Genomic DNA, 15,699 nt, shown 5'->3' on the forward strand with positions numbered 1-15,699 from the left:
TCAACGTTTTCTATGAACCGTGATTGTCGTCGAGGTGGAGGAGTGTGTATTCTTGCTAACCGAATTGAGTGTTACATGGTGGAAGACCTATGTTATATGTCTTCAGATGTGGAAGTTGTTTCTGTAATAACCAATAATACTGTGTTTTCTGTGTTTTATAGACCACCGAGCGGTGACATTTCTTTGTTCTTTGAATACATCGAGTCCTTTCTTACTTTTATAAGCGAACATAATTATGAGTTAGTCATAAGCGGTGATTTTAACATAGACATGTTATCCAATGCAGCAAATAGTGTCAACTTCGGTATAATTCTGCGCAGCTTCGGTTTGGCGATTACTACCAAAGAGCCGACCCGTATAACCTCCAGTTCCGAAACACTTCTTGATCTATTTATCACTAATATCAATCCTTCATCCATAATATCTGGGGTAACTTGTTGTGATTTGAGTGACCACATGGGAATCTATTTATTCTGTCAGACTGTGAAACCCAAATTCAGAAAGCAGAATGCATCTTTTATCCAAGTCATAACAGCAGCATCCCTCGACGCTTTTCGTGCGGAGATGTGCGGTGTAAACTGGAACGATGTATATAACAAAACCAACGCGAATGACGCTTATCAAGCCTTTGCAGAAAAGTTTAACTCTATATATAACAAGCATTTCCCTCTAAAAAACAAACGAAGAGGTAGGAACGTACGGAAACCATGGATATCACTAGAGCTACTTGCGCGTATAAAACAGAAGAACAAAGTGTACAGTTCTTTTGTTGCATCAAAAAACATTTCTATTCTTGAACAATTTAAGAAATACAGAAATAAGTTAAACAATGACATTCGCAATGCAAGGAGACATTATTATGAGAATTACTTTGGCTCAGTCGACCGTCCTGACATACTTTGGAAAAAGCTGCGATCCCTTGATGCCAAGTATGTCAACGCTACCATTGATACGGTTACCCATGACGGAAAAGATTATGTAGGAGAAAACTTAGCCGAAGCATTTAACACTCATTTCACACAATATGTTCAACCTGCATCTGAACTGCACCATAATCTATCTCTAGGTGCCCTGCCACTCTTTTCCTTGCACCTGTTGATGAAAGCGAAATTATACAAACATTCCATGAATTATCAAACTCCACTTCTTGTGACGTCAACAACATCCAGATTCGCCCAGTGAAATATATCATTGAATACATCTCTACTCCTCTTGCTGATATATATAACCTATGTCTAGAAACCGCACCCTTCCCCTCAGATATGCAAATAGCAAAGGTGACTGTCCTGTATAAAAAGGGTAATAAGAATGACTTTGGTAATTACAGACCAATTAGTATTCTTCCAGTATTTTCTAAAGGTTTAGAAAAAATCGTGCTAATACGAATGGAAACATTTCGGCAATCTCATAACATAATTACTAGTTCACAGTATGGATTCAAACAGAATAAATCAACAGAGCTTGCCCTTCTTCACGAAAAGGAATATATATTAGAACATTTTGAAAACAAGATGTTAGTACTAGGCATATTTGTGGATTTCACGAAGGCGTTCGAGAGGATTAGTCACAGTATTCTTTTGGAAAAGCTTGAACTATACGGGATACGAGGACGAGCTTTGCATCTCTTGAAATCTTATTTATCATCTCGAAAACAATATGTTCAGATTAGAAACTTCAAATCATCACAACGCTCAGTTAATACCGGTGTCCCTCAGGGCAGAATCCTTGGCCCTCTGCTGTTCAATCTCTACATTAATGACATTGTAACTATTGACACTTCCGCCCGCTTTATCATTTATGCCGATGACACTACTATCCTTATACCTGGTGATACCTGTGACGATCTAAACATGCATGCTAATCGCATATTAAAGAATCTAGAGGAATGGTCAGACTCAAATTTTCTTTCAATAATTGTGTCAAAATCCAAAGCTGTAATTTTCCGTCCGAAGAATAAACCTTGTAGTGCAGAACTAGCTCTCTCTTATAAATCAGAAGAAATTGAAATAGTAAAATCATTGAAATCACTTGGTGTTTATTTTCACGAAAATATGCTGTGGGATGACCATGTCAGTCATGTCATGTTGAAGACATCTAAGGTTATAGGTTTTCTATCACGCCACAGACATATTTTACCACAGACAGTCAAACTTCGCTTATATAATTCCCTGTTCTGTTCACACCTAAACTACTGCACATTAGTGTGGGCAACAACAACACATACTAACTTACACAAGATATTAGTACTTCAGAAAAAAGTCCTTCGTATAGTTTATGACTTGCCCGTTAGACACACAACTCAGGATTTGGTAACTAACCTCAACATTATCACCATATTAAACCTCTATGCTTACAGACTGCTGCGCGTGTATGCAGTTGAGCAAAAGCGCCATGTTGACACCATTTCCTCTATGGCTCCTTTGCATCAGTCCGATTCACCATATCCGCATCGCCAAAAACCACAATGGGTTTTACCATTCACAAGAACTAGCTACAGTCGTCAAAGACTTAATTACCAACTACCTTATTTACAAAACCAGTTAATTGAAGCAGGCGTAAACCTCCGTGAAATCACCATCTCCTCTCTGCGTAGTATGATTGTTCATTTGGTTAAGTGCTAATACATCAACTCCTGTTTTATGAATTGCTCTCCACCCTTTTTGTTATTTGATGACTGGTCGTCTACTGTGCTGATACCCCTTTTTCGTTGCTGATACCCCCTTTTGATTTCTGTGTATTCTGTTCGGTTACAGACATTGCTTATATTGATGTTTTTGTTCATTTATGACTTGATGTTCAATTTAGTTCTTCGTTTTATGTTCTTAATGACTTGATGACTTGATGTTCAATTTAGTTCCTCGTTTTCTGTCACTGCCGTCTGAACAGGAGAGGAGAACTCCGTCAAGCGGATAGCCGCTTTTTTTCTCCCCTCCTCCATCAAATTGTATTTGATTTGGTGGAAATAAAGCATTATTATTATTATTATTATTATTATTATTATTATTATTATCGAAATGTGCACGTCTGAGAGTGGTCCTCACGTGAACAAGGTTCACTGTGCAATCAGGAATTGTTTGGTTTTGTTTATTGGGGTTTAACGTCCCAAAGCAACTCAGGCTATGGGGACGCCGTAGTGAAGGGCTGCGGAAATTTCGACCACCTGGGGTTCTTTAACGTGCACTGACATCGCACAGTACACGGGCCTCTAGAATTTCGTCTCCATCGAAATTCAGCCGCCGTGGCCGGGATCGAACCCGCGTCTTTCGGGCCAGCAGCCGAGCGCTCTAACCACTGAGCCACCGCGGCGAGGCCAATCAGGAATAGTAATTTCACTAACTGGATACACACACGCACGCACGCGCGCACGCACGCACGCACGCACACGCACACGCACGCACACACACGCGCACACGCACGTGCACTCGCCCACACGCACACGCACACACACACACACACACACGCACACGCGCGCACACGCGCACACGCGCACACCCGCACGCGCGCACACACACACACACGCACAGGCGCCACGCGCACACGCACACACGCACGCGCGCACACACGCACGCGCGCGCACACACACACACACACACACGCACGCACACACACACACGCACGCACGCACGCACGCACACACACACCACACACACACGCACACGCACACGCACACACGCGCGCACACGCACATTTTCATTTCATATTATTACCTTAGGACCCAGGAGGGGTGGGTGGGTGCATGAGGGGTGGGTACATGAGGGGTGGCTACATGAGGGGTGGGTACATGAGGGGTGGGTACATGAGGGGTGGGTACGTATATTTTGGTGAGTGTATTTTATCGCACCTGGCTTCGAGCGACCAGCTTGATAAGCCGAAAGTGCGTTGCCGCATTTCACTGTATAAAAGCGAGCGCGCAATAAAGCTTGGCGGGATTCGTGCTGTGGCACTGCGCTCATGCTGGCCTCGTCGGTCAACCCAGTCGACGTGAAGTCGATACGTGGTGTCAGAAGTGCCTAAACCGTGCCGTCCCCGGCTGGTCTGAAGAAAACCTGCCGCTGAACGAAGACACGCAAGATGGAACTTGTGAAGCCACCGGAGCCGTTGCGGCTGGAAGGAGACATAGGCAAGCACTGCGCGCTGTTCAAACAGCGGTTTGAACTGTTTGTGACTGCAACAGAGGTCACTGATAAACCTCGGACGGTGTTGACGAAGACCGCTTTGCTGCTGAGTATCACTGGAGAAGAAGCCATCTAGGTGTACAATACCTTCTCCTACCAGGAAAACGAATCCCAGAACTACTACGCAGCGGTAGTCGAGAAATTCGACGCCTACTTCGCTTCGCAAGTCAGTGAGGTGTACATCAGCATTACCTGTTCCGGAGCCGAACGCAACAGCCGGGTGAGCCTTTCGAACATCTTGTACGAGATTTGAAGACTACTGCATGATCGTGTAACTTCGGAGTGCTAGCGGAGTCAATGATCACAGACCAGATTGTTTTTGGCACGCATGATGCAAAAACTCGAGGGAAGCTTCTCGCCAACAGCCAACTAACGCTACAGAAAGCAGAACTGTGTAAGGCAGCCGAAGCAGCGCCAGCACAACAGGAAGTGTGGCTAAGAGAACAAAAGCAAATTGATCCTGTACGCAAGATAAGAGCCGATTGAAAGTGTGGAAGGACGCACGGCCCACAAAAATGCTCAGCGTTCGGAAAAAGTTTTCGGGCGTGGCGAAAGAAGAATTGCTTTCCCGAATGCTGCGAAACGAAAACTCAAGTTGTCAGTTGTCAAGTTGCAAGGTACTGTATAAGATTTTGAAATACTCTCAGTGAATAAAATGACTAGCCAGGCAGACGGGACTGTGAAGGCAAAGGTCGGGAGTATGCTCGTCGAGCTCAAAGTTGACCCGGGGTCTCAGGCTAATCTGCTGCCGTTTTCCCTGTACGCAAAGATGCAGTAGCGTGGCTTTTTGGGCTTGTTGGTACATAGTTCCAATACACTGTAGCGCAGCAAAATACGAGGACACAAGAGACGAGACGAACACCACGAGCGGTAACTTCCAACAAATTTTATTCTCCTGAAGCATCACATTTATACGCCAGAAAAGAGTAATCACAAGTGCGAACAGTATCAATTCCTTAGAAAAACGAGCTCTTTATCTGAGAGGAGAATGGAAAATGTGCTTACACACGAGCATCCTGACCTATTTATCTTTTCGGCTTCAATGATTTCGCGCGTTACCCTTTCTCTGTTTTTCCTATTACCACACTTTTATCAAAGAAAGGCTTACAGGTTTTTGACTTGCATGCGAGAATGTGATCAACCAGCGATCCGCCTTGCCCATTTCCGATGTTGCGAGCGTGTTCCATTAGGCGCTCGTTCAGACATCTCCCCAGCTGGCCGATATAGTGTTTCCCGCATGAAAAGGGAATTTGATACACAACTTCATCGCACGTAACATAGGGCTTCTGGTGCCTAGTTGCGCATCCGCGCTCTTTGTTGGTGTTGGGTTTTCCCAGCTTGCACAACGTTGCAAGTTTTTTCGGCGCTTAGAACACGACGGTCGCATTCGCTCGTTGACCAATTCTTTTCAAATTGTGGGAAATCTTGCGTAGATATGGTAATACAACAAGGTTTTTCCCTTCACGAGGAACCGGATTTGGGTGACATTGATCTTCTTGGTTCATTTTCTTAACAAGTTTTTCAGGCAACAGAAACTTGAACATGGGCGGGGTACCCGGCATTAGTCAGCCTCTTGGACTGCTCCTGAAAACTATTGCTCATCATGTGCGGACAAGATTTCTGGAGAGCATTTTGAAAACATAAATTGACAATACCTCTTTTCACAAGTTTTGAATGAGCGGAGTGATTTGCCAGCATCGGCTTGTTGCTACGCGGCTGGTAGGCCCAGCATATGTGATGAGCGTGAAAGGTGAAGTTAATATCTAAAGTTCTAATGGAGTTATTGATGGGCAATTCGCATGTTAAAACAAGCGGTTTAAAATGTTCTTTCATGATAGTTAAAATGCTACGAGCCTTTGCCTCAAGTGAGCCGTGGTCACACTTAACAAGAATAAAAATGTCATCAACAAATCTAAAGACCTTGATTGCGTCCAAGCTACCTAGGTGGCTGGAAACAGCCTTGTCAAGTTTGGATAAAAACAGATTACTCAGAATCGGCGCTATGCACGATCCGATGCATATCCTTTCTGAAGGCAGGGTTTTCCTTCCCAGTTAATGAAAGTTGACTGCAAGTAAATAGCTAAAATTTCTCAAAAACTGCTCGCCAACACACCCGCCGAGTTCTGGAAAGCAACACACCCGAACTCATCTATGCACTCCTCTACACAGCACAGCACCTTGTCGTTCGGCAGCGAGTAATATAGATCCTTAACATCCACAGAAAATGCAAAATGCTGTCACCAGAGCGCGACCGAAGGAAGTCTAAAATTTCGTCAGATTTCTTAAAGGTGCACTGAAGAGGATTCTGAACATGTCTTTTTGCCGCGGGAACTTGATGTACACGTTCCCAGCATTCTTAGGAGCTGCGACTTATTGCCCTGTGTGGCCGATTTCCTCAATTAAATCTAATTAACGTCCGGCTCCCGCCTTTTTTTTTTTAATTCTGCCTCACACGATGGGCGGAGTCTACCAACGCGTCGAGTGCCTTTCAGTCAGCTCTGTGGAGGCTTTGCTTTGGCTTTATTTTGTTTTTTAAGTTTCCGTGAATAAGTAGTTTCATTCGTAGATAATATAGCCGCAAAATAAGGCAACAGAAATAAAATTACGCGCGGACTATTTGCTTTCGCCAATGACTTGACTGAAGTGAAATGAAAACCGCGAAAATAATCGAACTAATTTCTATTACTCTTTCTGGACACGCAGGATACAATAATTTGATAAATCCGCGACATAGTTGTGGTTCATAGAGCGTATCACCAAAAAAAAAATAAGCCCGAAGCAGCCGGACTATGTTTTCTCCTCGTCTGCTGCCATAGGAGTGATGCGCCCTACCGCGGTGGCTTCGGCCTGCTCCGAGGAAGCGCTCGCCTCGCTTCTTTTACTTGTCGGTTGTTGGTGCACGCGGTTCTTATTCCCAGAAGGTCCTGTGTGCCCCACTTCCTACTTTTGCTATCCTGCGACATCCTTGTGTCTACACTTTTTCGTGTGATCTGTGGGACGCCATCGCGTTTTGTTGCGAGTGTTGTTCGGTTCGCGAGTGATATTTTCGCGATGCCGGACGTTTGTGCGGTGAGGTTGTGCCCTCATCGGACTAAAAAAAATTGGCACAAGGGCTTACGTTTGTTCGCCTTGCCGAAGGACGAACCGCGACGTAGTGCATGGCTACGTCGCGCGGGGCTCGATAACACCGAGACGCTACCAAAGTGTGTCCGCTTCTGCTCTGAACACTTCGAGATAAGCGCTTTCCACCGGCCCGACGTGAGTCACTCTCGCCTGCGTTGGAACGCTATGCCCACGCTTCGACTTCTCGTCGTCGATGGAACCGAGCAACAAGCCCCGAAGCGCCAAAGAGTCCTGGTAAGTATTTCTATGAATTAATTTTCTTAGTGTGGCTCGACAGTGTCGTTCTGTAGGATCGCTGACTCGAACATGCGTCAGGCTGAAGATATAGTTTGTTCTAAAAGTTACGTGGCTGTATCATGACGCGAATGGTCATCATTTGCAGAAGCGAAAGAAGTAACAGTGTTCCGTGCTTCGCGTTCGTAAGTGTGGGGTCGGCTAGATAAGCTTAGAAACTTTGATATACAGCTTGTTCGGCAATTTTACGCGCGCCGTACAATGCTTCCGCCGGCTAAAACGGTGCATTGTTCGCGCTCAAATTTCGCGCAGACATGGCATTTGGTTGTAAATGCTGTTTGTTTGGGGTGCTTGTCAGAATCGATCGCAAGGTGAGAGGTATTCGCATCGTGTGCCGTGACGGCGAAGCAAAGCAGGCCGCTCTCCCAGCGATGGCGCCATCCCATTTAGTCTGTAATAACTCTGCCGTGGAGATGGGTTTTTTTTTTTTGTTTCTAGCCAAATAATAAAGGAAGGAAAAGTTGTTGCTAGCCGCGACATATGCCATCTAAACCTGAGCTGCGGCTAGTAGGAACAAAAGGAAAGGCAGAGGGTAGCGAGGGGAGGCGGCCTACGCGATGTTTTTGTCGCCGGCCCCGACTTATTACCTTGCGCGCGGGGGCACAGACGTACACCTCGCCTTCGCGCACCGCACGGTCCAGCTAAATGTTTATATTCCGTGCGCGTGCCGTCACGGAAGGAAAACAAAACGCGCGCGGCTCTGTACACAACAAAGTTACCACACGCGGAGCGTTCTGTCACTGCGCGCAACTACCTGGCGCGGAACAGACGGGACGTCAAGTATTCACAAGTTTGTAGTATTCACAGAGGCTCACCAGAGACTGCTCAGGGGTGTGCCCGCTGCCCTGCCTGATCCAGTGTTTCAGCTGCGCCACACTCGCCACAAACGTCGCTTGTAGCTAGTCTGTGGTGCACCCGTATGTCCCCGAGCCACACACATCTTGCAGCCGCACGGATGATCATCGCGCACTACAGCTGTGTCAGGGAGCGGCCACTGACGCTGTTGATGCGCTCACCTCGTGCGATTCACAGGTCGGAGTGCTTGTGTCGGAGGTAATCGTAGATAACTGCTCACGTCCTCCAGTGTGAGAGGCAGATCACTGGGAAGCAGCTGGTGTGCGGCGGTCATGAGTTAGCCAGCTTGCGCACAATTACGCAGTGGCCGGGCGCTCACTGTGCACGAGGAGCGGAGCCGTGCTGCGCTAGGCGCGCACAGATTTCGCACAGTGATTCACGATGCCGTGCACCCGATAGAAACTAATCAAGTTCCCAAATCGGTGTATTTATAGTGAAGGCATGGAATGTAGAGCAATCCTGAAATGCTATGTTGCACCACCTCCAGCTTTGTAAACCGAAGTGAGTGATCTGCCTTTGTACAACCATCTTTCAGAGCAAGGATCTTCAACCAGGTCCCTCTGAGGCAAGGCTTTCAACAGCTGCAGCCAGCAGTTGTCCGTACCAGGACAGTGGTTATTCTGTCGAACACAGCACTAGATCTGAAGCTGTCTGTAAGTCCTTATTGCATTTCGTCCATTCTGTGTGGATAAATATTTGTTTCCCTACAGTGACGCCAGCTGCGACTTCTCCTGGCCGTGTCACAGAGGAGCCCTTGCTGCTTCCACCCTTCGTCCCGGCCACATGCAGCAGTGATCCACTTGACTGCACATCTCCACTGGGTGACAGGCTAGACTCTGACTCCCGCTACTCTCCAACCTACCATGACGATACCGAAAGCTACATGGGTTTTGGGCCTAACAGTTGGCACTATTCTGATTCCAGTGAGTCATCCGCAGAGAGTACACCAGCCCCCCAGAAGAAGAACGGCAGTGCTTGGTCTTTGAGAGCTGTCTGAGGGAGCTGTTCCAGACATGCCAAAGAGTGCTCGAGGCCTTGTGAAACCACCATTACCACCAAAGGCAGCTTCATCAATGTCATCAGCATCTGTCCTCTGGAGCATGTCCGGACGTGGAACAGCCAGCCTGTCATCAATGGAAGGGCAGCAGGAAACCTTCTGCTGTCCAGCCACCTCCTCTTTTCAGGAGCAAATGTAGCTTCCACACTGAGGATGCTGCGCCACATGAATGTGCAGGTCCCAAGTGACCGGACCTTCTACAACTATCAGGATGCCCTCCTTTTTCCTGCAATAGAAAAGGTGACCAACAAACCATACTGATATATTTACTCCAGCTTGACCAGATGTTTTCAAAAAAGTTCAATTCTCGCTAGCCAGAAGGCAGAAATGAAGTTCAGATTAAACGAACACACTTCTCCTAACATCACTTTTTTGTTGTTTTGTAGTAACTACCGCTGCAGTAGTGCACAATCAAACTAAGTTGTAATTTTACACTGGGCTAGTCAAGAAATGGAATAACATTTGAACAGATCTGGCTACAAGAACAAGCTGAACTCATGGACCAGTTGAACAACCAAGAGGTTGATATCACCGGTGATGGACGATTTGACTCCCCTGGGTTTTCTGCCAAGTTCCTGACATACACCACGCATGTTGAGCAGATCAACAGAATTCTTCACTCGGTCCAGGTCCAGCTGGGGGAGGTCAGTAGACACGTCTGTGGAAAGTTGTTGCAGTAATTCAGTGATAAATATTTATGTAAGCCGTTAGTAAGTAGAGTGGAAATACAGGAATGTAATGTTTGAAACCCGTCTTCATGCAGTCGGAGCAGGCAATGGCCAGCGTGAACATGGAGGAGGAAGGCCTAATCAAGCAGCTGGAATTCTTCAAGGAGAAATGTATGGCATGCCACAAAGGTTTATATGGTAGACAATTTATCGTTATCCCCCCGACAATGCATAACACAGGTATCAAGATCCGGTCTCTCACAACTGACCGTCACCCTGCCATACGAAAGCACATGCAGACCCGTGAACCCAAGATCAAGCACTACTTTGACATTTGGCACATCTCAAAAGGTAAGAAAGTTGAGAGCATGATTGAAAAGATGCTTGCTTGCACAGAATGTGCTGCAGGCTTCCCTGATATGCCTTTTTAAAATTAAGGTGTCAAGAAAAAGCTAGCTGCGGCAAGCAAGCGGGCTGGATGCAAGGAGCTGGACCTCTGGATTCAGTCAACTACCAACCACATGTACTGGGCAGCCCGCGCTGGAGGGGGCAATGCAGAGCTGGTCGTCGACATCTGGCGGAGTATGAAAAATCACGTCATCAACCAGCACTATGGACATGGCGGACTGTACCCAAGGTGTCTCCGCAGCGACATGCTAGAGTAGACAAGAGTTTGGATGGACCCCAGTGAGTTGTTTTTGCCCTTGTCTAAAGAACTTGTTTTAAAGCATACCTTTTCTTCAAGAGTCCCAGGCATACGAGCAATTCAAGCACATCACTGAGGACAAGCGTCTCCTCAAGGATATCACACAGATGTCCCCCCATGGCCAAACGTTTGCTCTGGAGGCATTCCACAGCGTCTTGATTGACTTCGCGCCAAAGTCTATGGCATTTTCTCCAGCAGGGATGCTCGCAAGGTAATATTATATTGTAGTTCTGTCCTGTGTCTAGAGGCAGTTGGTTTATTCCAAGAGTCAGCACATAACCACATCCACGTACTCCAGATCATTAGGCAGCATTGCCATCCGATGCGATATCCTCAACTTACAGGACGCAGCTTGCCATCCTCCACTTCAATGAAAATGCAGACCTGTCCCAGGCGAAGACAAAAGAAGGCAATTCACGCTGGATGATGAAGACTACCAAGGCGCGAAAGGGCCATCACACAGTGTGCCCCATCAAAACAGCTACCACTTACAGTAAGTATTATGCTTCATCCCAAATGAGTGACTTGAGGGGAGCCTTTTGGAATGAAGTAATGTGAAGATTTCATTTCCAGAGTATGTCGGAAAGCTTGTAAAAGAAGTTATCAGCAGCAGCGAGCTCTGGCAATCTCTCTCTGATGCATCAGAGGCCAACACAAGTACTTTCCCAGCACCAATGACCTCGGCCTTCACAAGGCCTTCTCTTCAGGACCTTGTGGAAGCAAGGAGGTCCCGCTTCAGCCTGGGTCCCCAGTTAGGCTAGACCAAACAAGGTGAGGGCGACAACATCCAGCGTGTTTGAAAGTCTGAACTGTCTGACGAGCAGCAAGATGTGTGTTCCCCCTTCTGCTGCACCAGAGGCCGACATAGCATCTTCGTGGCAGGGCTCGGAATCCTACTTTGCAACTGTAATGAGGACCAATGGCTGCCAATGACATCACACTGTGTCCCATGCAAACACTTCCAACTTTCAGTGAGTAACATGTGTAACTTCTCCATGAATGACATTCGGGGCGTATTTTCGAACAATATCATGCGCCGATTTCCTTTCCAGAGCACACCTGAAAGTTTGAGAAGGAAGTTATGAGCAGCGGCAAGAGTCAGCGATCCTTCTCCGATGCATCAGAAGCCAGCATAAGTGCTTTCCCAGCACCAACGATCGGCTTTCGCCAAGGTGAGGGGGACAACATCCAGCGTGTTTGAAAGTCTGAACTGTCTGACGAGCAGCAAGATGTGCGTTTCCCCTTTACTGTAACGGAGGTCGACATGAACGTCTTGTCAGCACATACTTTTACAAGTTTCTTGCATGCAGGTCCAACCGGCTACAGATTCCCAGGTTCCTGTCTACCCGGCCGCAGATTGTATGGACATGCCAAGACACGTATCCTTTGTTGAATGGTCACCTTGGCAACCAACATCTTGTGCAGAAAAATGACTGGTTCAGCCAGATCACACAGATTTTTCTCTCGGAAGAACCTGCCTGCTAGAGAGCGCGTATCCCAGTTGGCGGATAGGGATGCTCTTATCACAGTCTGGCCGTTCTCCTCTGCAATTTGTGCAGTCACTTGCAAGACACTGTTAGCAGGAATAAACTTTGATTCAGTGCGCCTGCAGTTACATTCCCCTTGACTGGCAGAGGAGCAATTGAGGCAAGTGTGATAAGAGTGGTGCTTGCACCCGCGGACCAACAGGCATTCAGATTTGAGCAGGATCCCGACCACCTACCAAGTGCCGGAAGGATTCTGAAGATACATCTAAGCAAGTCAATAAACTATTTTACAACTGCTATTCTGAGTGGCTTTGTGCATCTTTTCGTATTGTACCGCATGGCTGAAATGCAGAGCTGTACATTATGCTGCAAAAGAGCAATGGAGCCACCTAACTTACTGATTTTGAAACGCTGCTAAGCAAATACATTTCCTGCGATTCAGTTGTGTATGGCAGTTTGATGAGCTGCAGAACAAAATTTTGTGAAGATGTGGAAGGTTCACACCTTGTTGGTTCATGTATCAGCAGGTTAGTTGAATTCTGAAAGTTTTGGTCCACCACCACAGTTCTGTAAGCCTTTTAAACAACTCTTATAGAGCAGTTGAATTACAAATAAGTCTTTGCTACACAGAGACTGAATAAGCTTAGTACATTCCAAAAAAAAAGTGGTCTGGATGAATTACAATGTGCAAAAGCTCTGATGGACTGCAAGCAAAAATGTGGTATGAGGTGATCCAGTTCTTTATCCTGCCCGTGGAAAGCTGAAATCCCATGTTCGGGTGCGTAGGATGCCTACCTTTGGACGATTTACAAGGACCGTTGGTCGGCACACTCACTCGTGAGTGCACTCTTATCACCTCACTCGCGTCTGTGAGCGTGAGTGGTCATGATTGGAGGCAAATGCCGCGTGACAGTGAAGTTTGTTGCATGTGCTTATTTTTTTTCTGTTGATAGCTGAGGGAATTACATATTCACTGCTGAAGGCGCTCGAGGTAGCATAAGGCACCATACCGGTGTCTATTTACAAATGACGCAGAGGATTACGCTGGCGCGAGAATGGAAATATTTCGTTGTTGTTCACCTTACTAGTTCACCGTTGTCATGGGCGCAGGTTCGCGGGTGCAGTGAACCGATACGAGTTGTGTCCGATCCTTTTATCGAATTTCGCATTACCACAGCTAGAAAGGCAGATGTCTGTTGACATGCCTCCTACACGGCTCGAGCTCTGTACACAGAGTTCCAATGCTTGCTGCTGAAACCACGACTGTCAACTTCTCGGCGATAACTAGCATAAGGTGGGATCTCGAGTACTGCAGTGGACGCTTCGTTTTTTTTTCTATGGCCGGCCGTGTGCACTGTAGAGCTCTGCTCAGGCCATAATTTTTTTTATTGGGCCAGACCCATGCAATGAGCCTGATCTACTTGGCCTAGCTCTTCAACCACACAAGCTAAGCTTGTGCGGTTGAGTGAGTGGTCATGAGTTTGGGTGACGGGTTGTGAATGTGAGTGAACATTAGTGCGAGTGTGTGAGAGGACGTGAATGAGTGCTTGTGAATGCGAGTGGACATGAGTGTAAGTGAGTGCAAGTGGCCGTGAGTGTGAGTGTAGTTGAGCAACCTCTCATGGTGCTGAGGTATGACAAGGACGAGCTTGTCCTTGCCTGTCAGGCAGAGACTTTGTCTATACTACTACACAGACACTGAATAAGCTAAGCACATTCCCAAATCTGTAAATGCTGTGACGCATTGGAAGCAATAATGAGGTGCGAAATGGTTCACTATTTTTCAATATATTTCAATGGTTCAATATATTTACAAATATTTACAAATAGGAAAGAACAGCTGCGAGCGGCACCGAGAACACAGTCCGAACTTCGTTGTCGTCTTCTACTCTTCCCACGCTCTTGGTCGTCGTCTACCCGCTTCAGGACCCCCGGCTGCTGAAACGCCGTCTCGGCGTTAGGGCGGCGACGTATGAGCGTCGTGATAAGGTTTAAGGCGACAGACGTGGACGATGTCGGTGGTGGCGCCAGAGGACGATGGCGAGGTTTCAAGGGGAGCAATTTCATAGTTCACGTCGGTAACACGGCGCACGACACGGTAAGGGCCACGGTAGTGCGAAAGGAGCTTCTCGGAGAGACCGACGCTGCGAAAGGGCGTCCAGAGAAGGACGAGTGATCCTGGGGTAAATTCGACGACCAGGTGACGGCGGTCGTAGGCTGACTTCTGGGAAACTTGAGAGGCTTGGAGCCTACTACGTGCTATTTGGCGCGCCAGCGTGGCCTGGGAGATGGCGTCCCGAGCGTAAGCAGTGGTGGGGGCTGAAGAAGGCGGCATGAGTGTGTCCAAAGGCAAGGTGGGATGCCTACCAAACAAAAGGTAGAAAGGAGAATAGCCTGTTCTGTCATGAAGGGAAGAGTTATATGCAAATGTCACATAAGGCAAGGCTGCGTCCCAATCTCGGTGGTCTGGCGATATGTATATGGCTAACATGTCGGTGAGCGTGCGGTTGAACCTTTCCGTAAGCCCATTGGTAAGCTGTCGCGAGCTGGTGCTGCGTGTCACACGAACGAAGAATGTCGTGAACTACTCTGGATAGAAAACGACCGCGGTCAGTGAGCAGTTGACGAGGGGCGCCGTGGTGAAGGGTGACGTCTTGCAGAAGAAAATCGGCGACATCGGTAGCGCAGCTGGACGGCAAAGCACGCGTGATGGCGTACCGAGTCGTATAATCAGTTGCGACAGCGATCCACTTGTTGCCGGAGAGGGACGTCGGAAAAGGGCCAAGAAGGTCGAGGCCAACACGGTGAAAAGGTTCCGGAGGTATATCGATGGGTTGCAGAAGACCGGCAGGCAAAGTGGAGGGCCTTTTCCGACGTTGACACAGGTCGCAAGTGGCCACGTAACGCTTGACGGAACGATAGAGACCAGGCCAAAAGAAGCGATGCCGCACCCGAGCGTACGTGTGGGACACGCCAAGGTGACCGGCTGTCGGCAGATCGTGCAGTTCTTCCAGGACAGAAGAGCGTAGACGTTGGGGTATCACGAGCAGGAGCGGAGGGCCATCGGAGCGTAGGCTACGGCGATACAAAATTCCGTTCTGGAGCACATAAAGGTTCAGAGACGGAGATCGGTTTGCAGAACGGATGCCACCAAAGATAGGTCGTAAAGATGAGTCGTGGCGCTGTTCGTTGGCAATATCGGCAAGATCAGAGATAGCTAAGAGGCAGGGCAGGGTCTCAGCGTCCTCTAGGTCAGGTGGCTCCACAGGGTATCGGGATAAACATTCAGCGTCCTGATGATGGCGCCCTGACTTGTACACGACGGAGTATGAGT

General features: G+C 47.5%; 1 protein-coding gene and 1 long non-coding RNA gene across 5 annotated transcripts; both read left to right on the forward strand.

Moving 5' to 3' along the window:
- Positions 1-6,974: 6,974 nt before the first annotated feature.
- Positions 6,975-11,059, forward strand: LOC149345186 (uncharacterized). Of its 4 annotated transcripts, XM_089546489.1 has the most exons (9): positions 6,975-7,532; positions 8,983-9,100; positions 9,158-9,268; positions 9,372-9,744; positions 9,975-10,148; positions 10,268-10,343; positions 10,413-10,523; positions 10,611-10,859; positions 10,918-11,059. In XM_089546489.1, exons 4-8 carry the CDS (start codon positions 9,658-9,660, stop codon positions 10,835-10,837), a joined length of 675 nt encoding a protein of 224 aa, XP_089402615.1. In that variant the 5' UTR covers positions 6,975-7,532; positions 8,983-9,100; positions 9,158-9,268; positions 9,372-9,657; the 3' UTR covers positions 10,838-10,859; positions 10,918-11,059. The 4 variants fall into 4 exon arrangements, with proteins under 4 accessions (XP_089402615.1, XP_089402614.1, XP_089402616.1 ...); XM_089546488.1 differs by having other exon boundaries at positions 9,158-9,744; XM_089546490.1 differs by lacking the exons at positions 9,975-10,148; positions 10,268-10,343; positions 10,413-10,523; positions 10,611-10,859; positions 10,918-11,059 and having other exon boundaries at positions 9,372-9,658.
- Positions 11,060-11,655: 596 nt separating this feature from the next.
- Positions 11,656-12,664, forward strand: LOC149345187 (uncharacterized). Its single transcript, XR_016283256.1, has 2 exons — positions 11,656-11,849; positions 11,931-12,664. It is a non-coding gene; the product is annotated as an uncharacterized LOC149345187 (long non-coding RNA).
- Positions 12,665-15,699: the final 3,035 nt, after the last annotated feature.

The sequence above is a fragment of the Amblyomma mixtum genome, chromosome 5 (assembly GCF_055824585.1).
Source record: "Amblyomma mixtum isolate Tamu chromosome 5, ASM5582458v1, whole genome shotgun sequence".
NCBI lineage: Eukaryota > Metazoa > Arthropoda > Arachnida > Ixodida > Ixodidae > Amblyomma > Amblyomma mixtum.

Bases quoted from the DNA above. Each gene is read 5' to 3' on its own strand.
- LOC149345186 (XM_089546487.1), top strand. From the start codon at position 7,227: ATGCCGGACGTTTGTGCGGTGAGGTTGTGCCCTCATCGGACTAAAAAA. The intron at 7,533-8,982 runs GTAAGTATTTCT...ACCATCTTTCAG, and splicing joins CGAAGCGCCAAAGAGTCCTG to AGCAAGGATCTTCAACCAGG. The intron at 9,101-9,157 runs GTAAGTCCTTAT...GTTTCCCTACAG, and splicing joins CACTAGATCTGAAGCTGTCT to TGACGCCAGCTGCGACTTCT.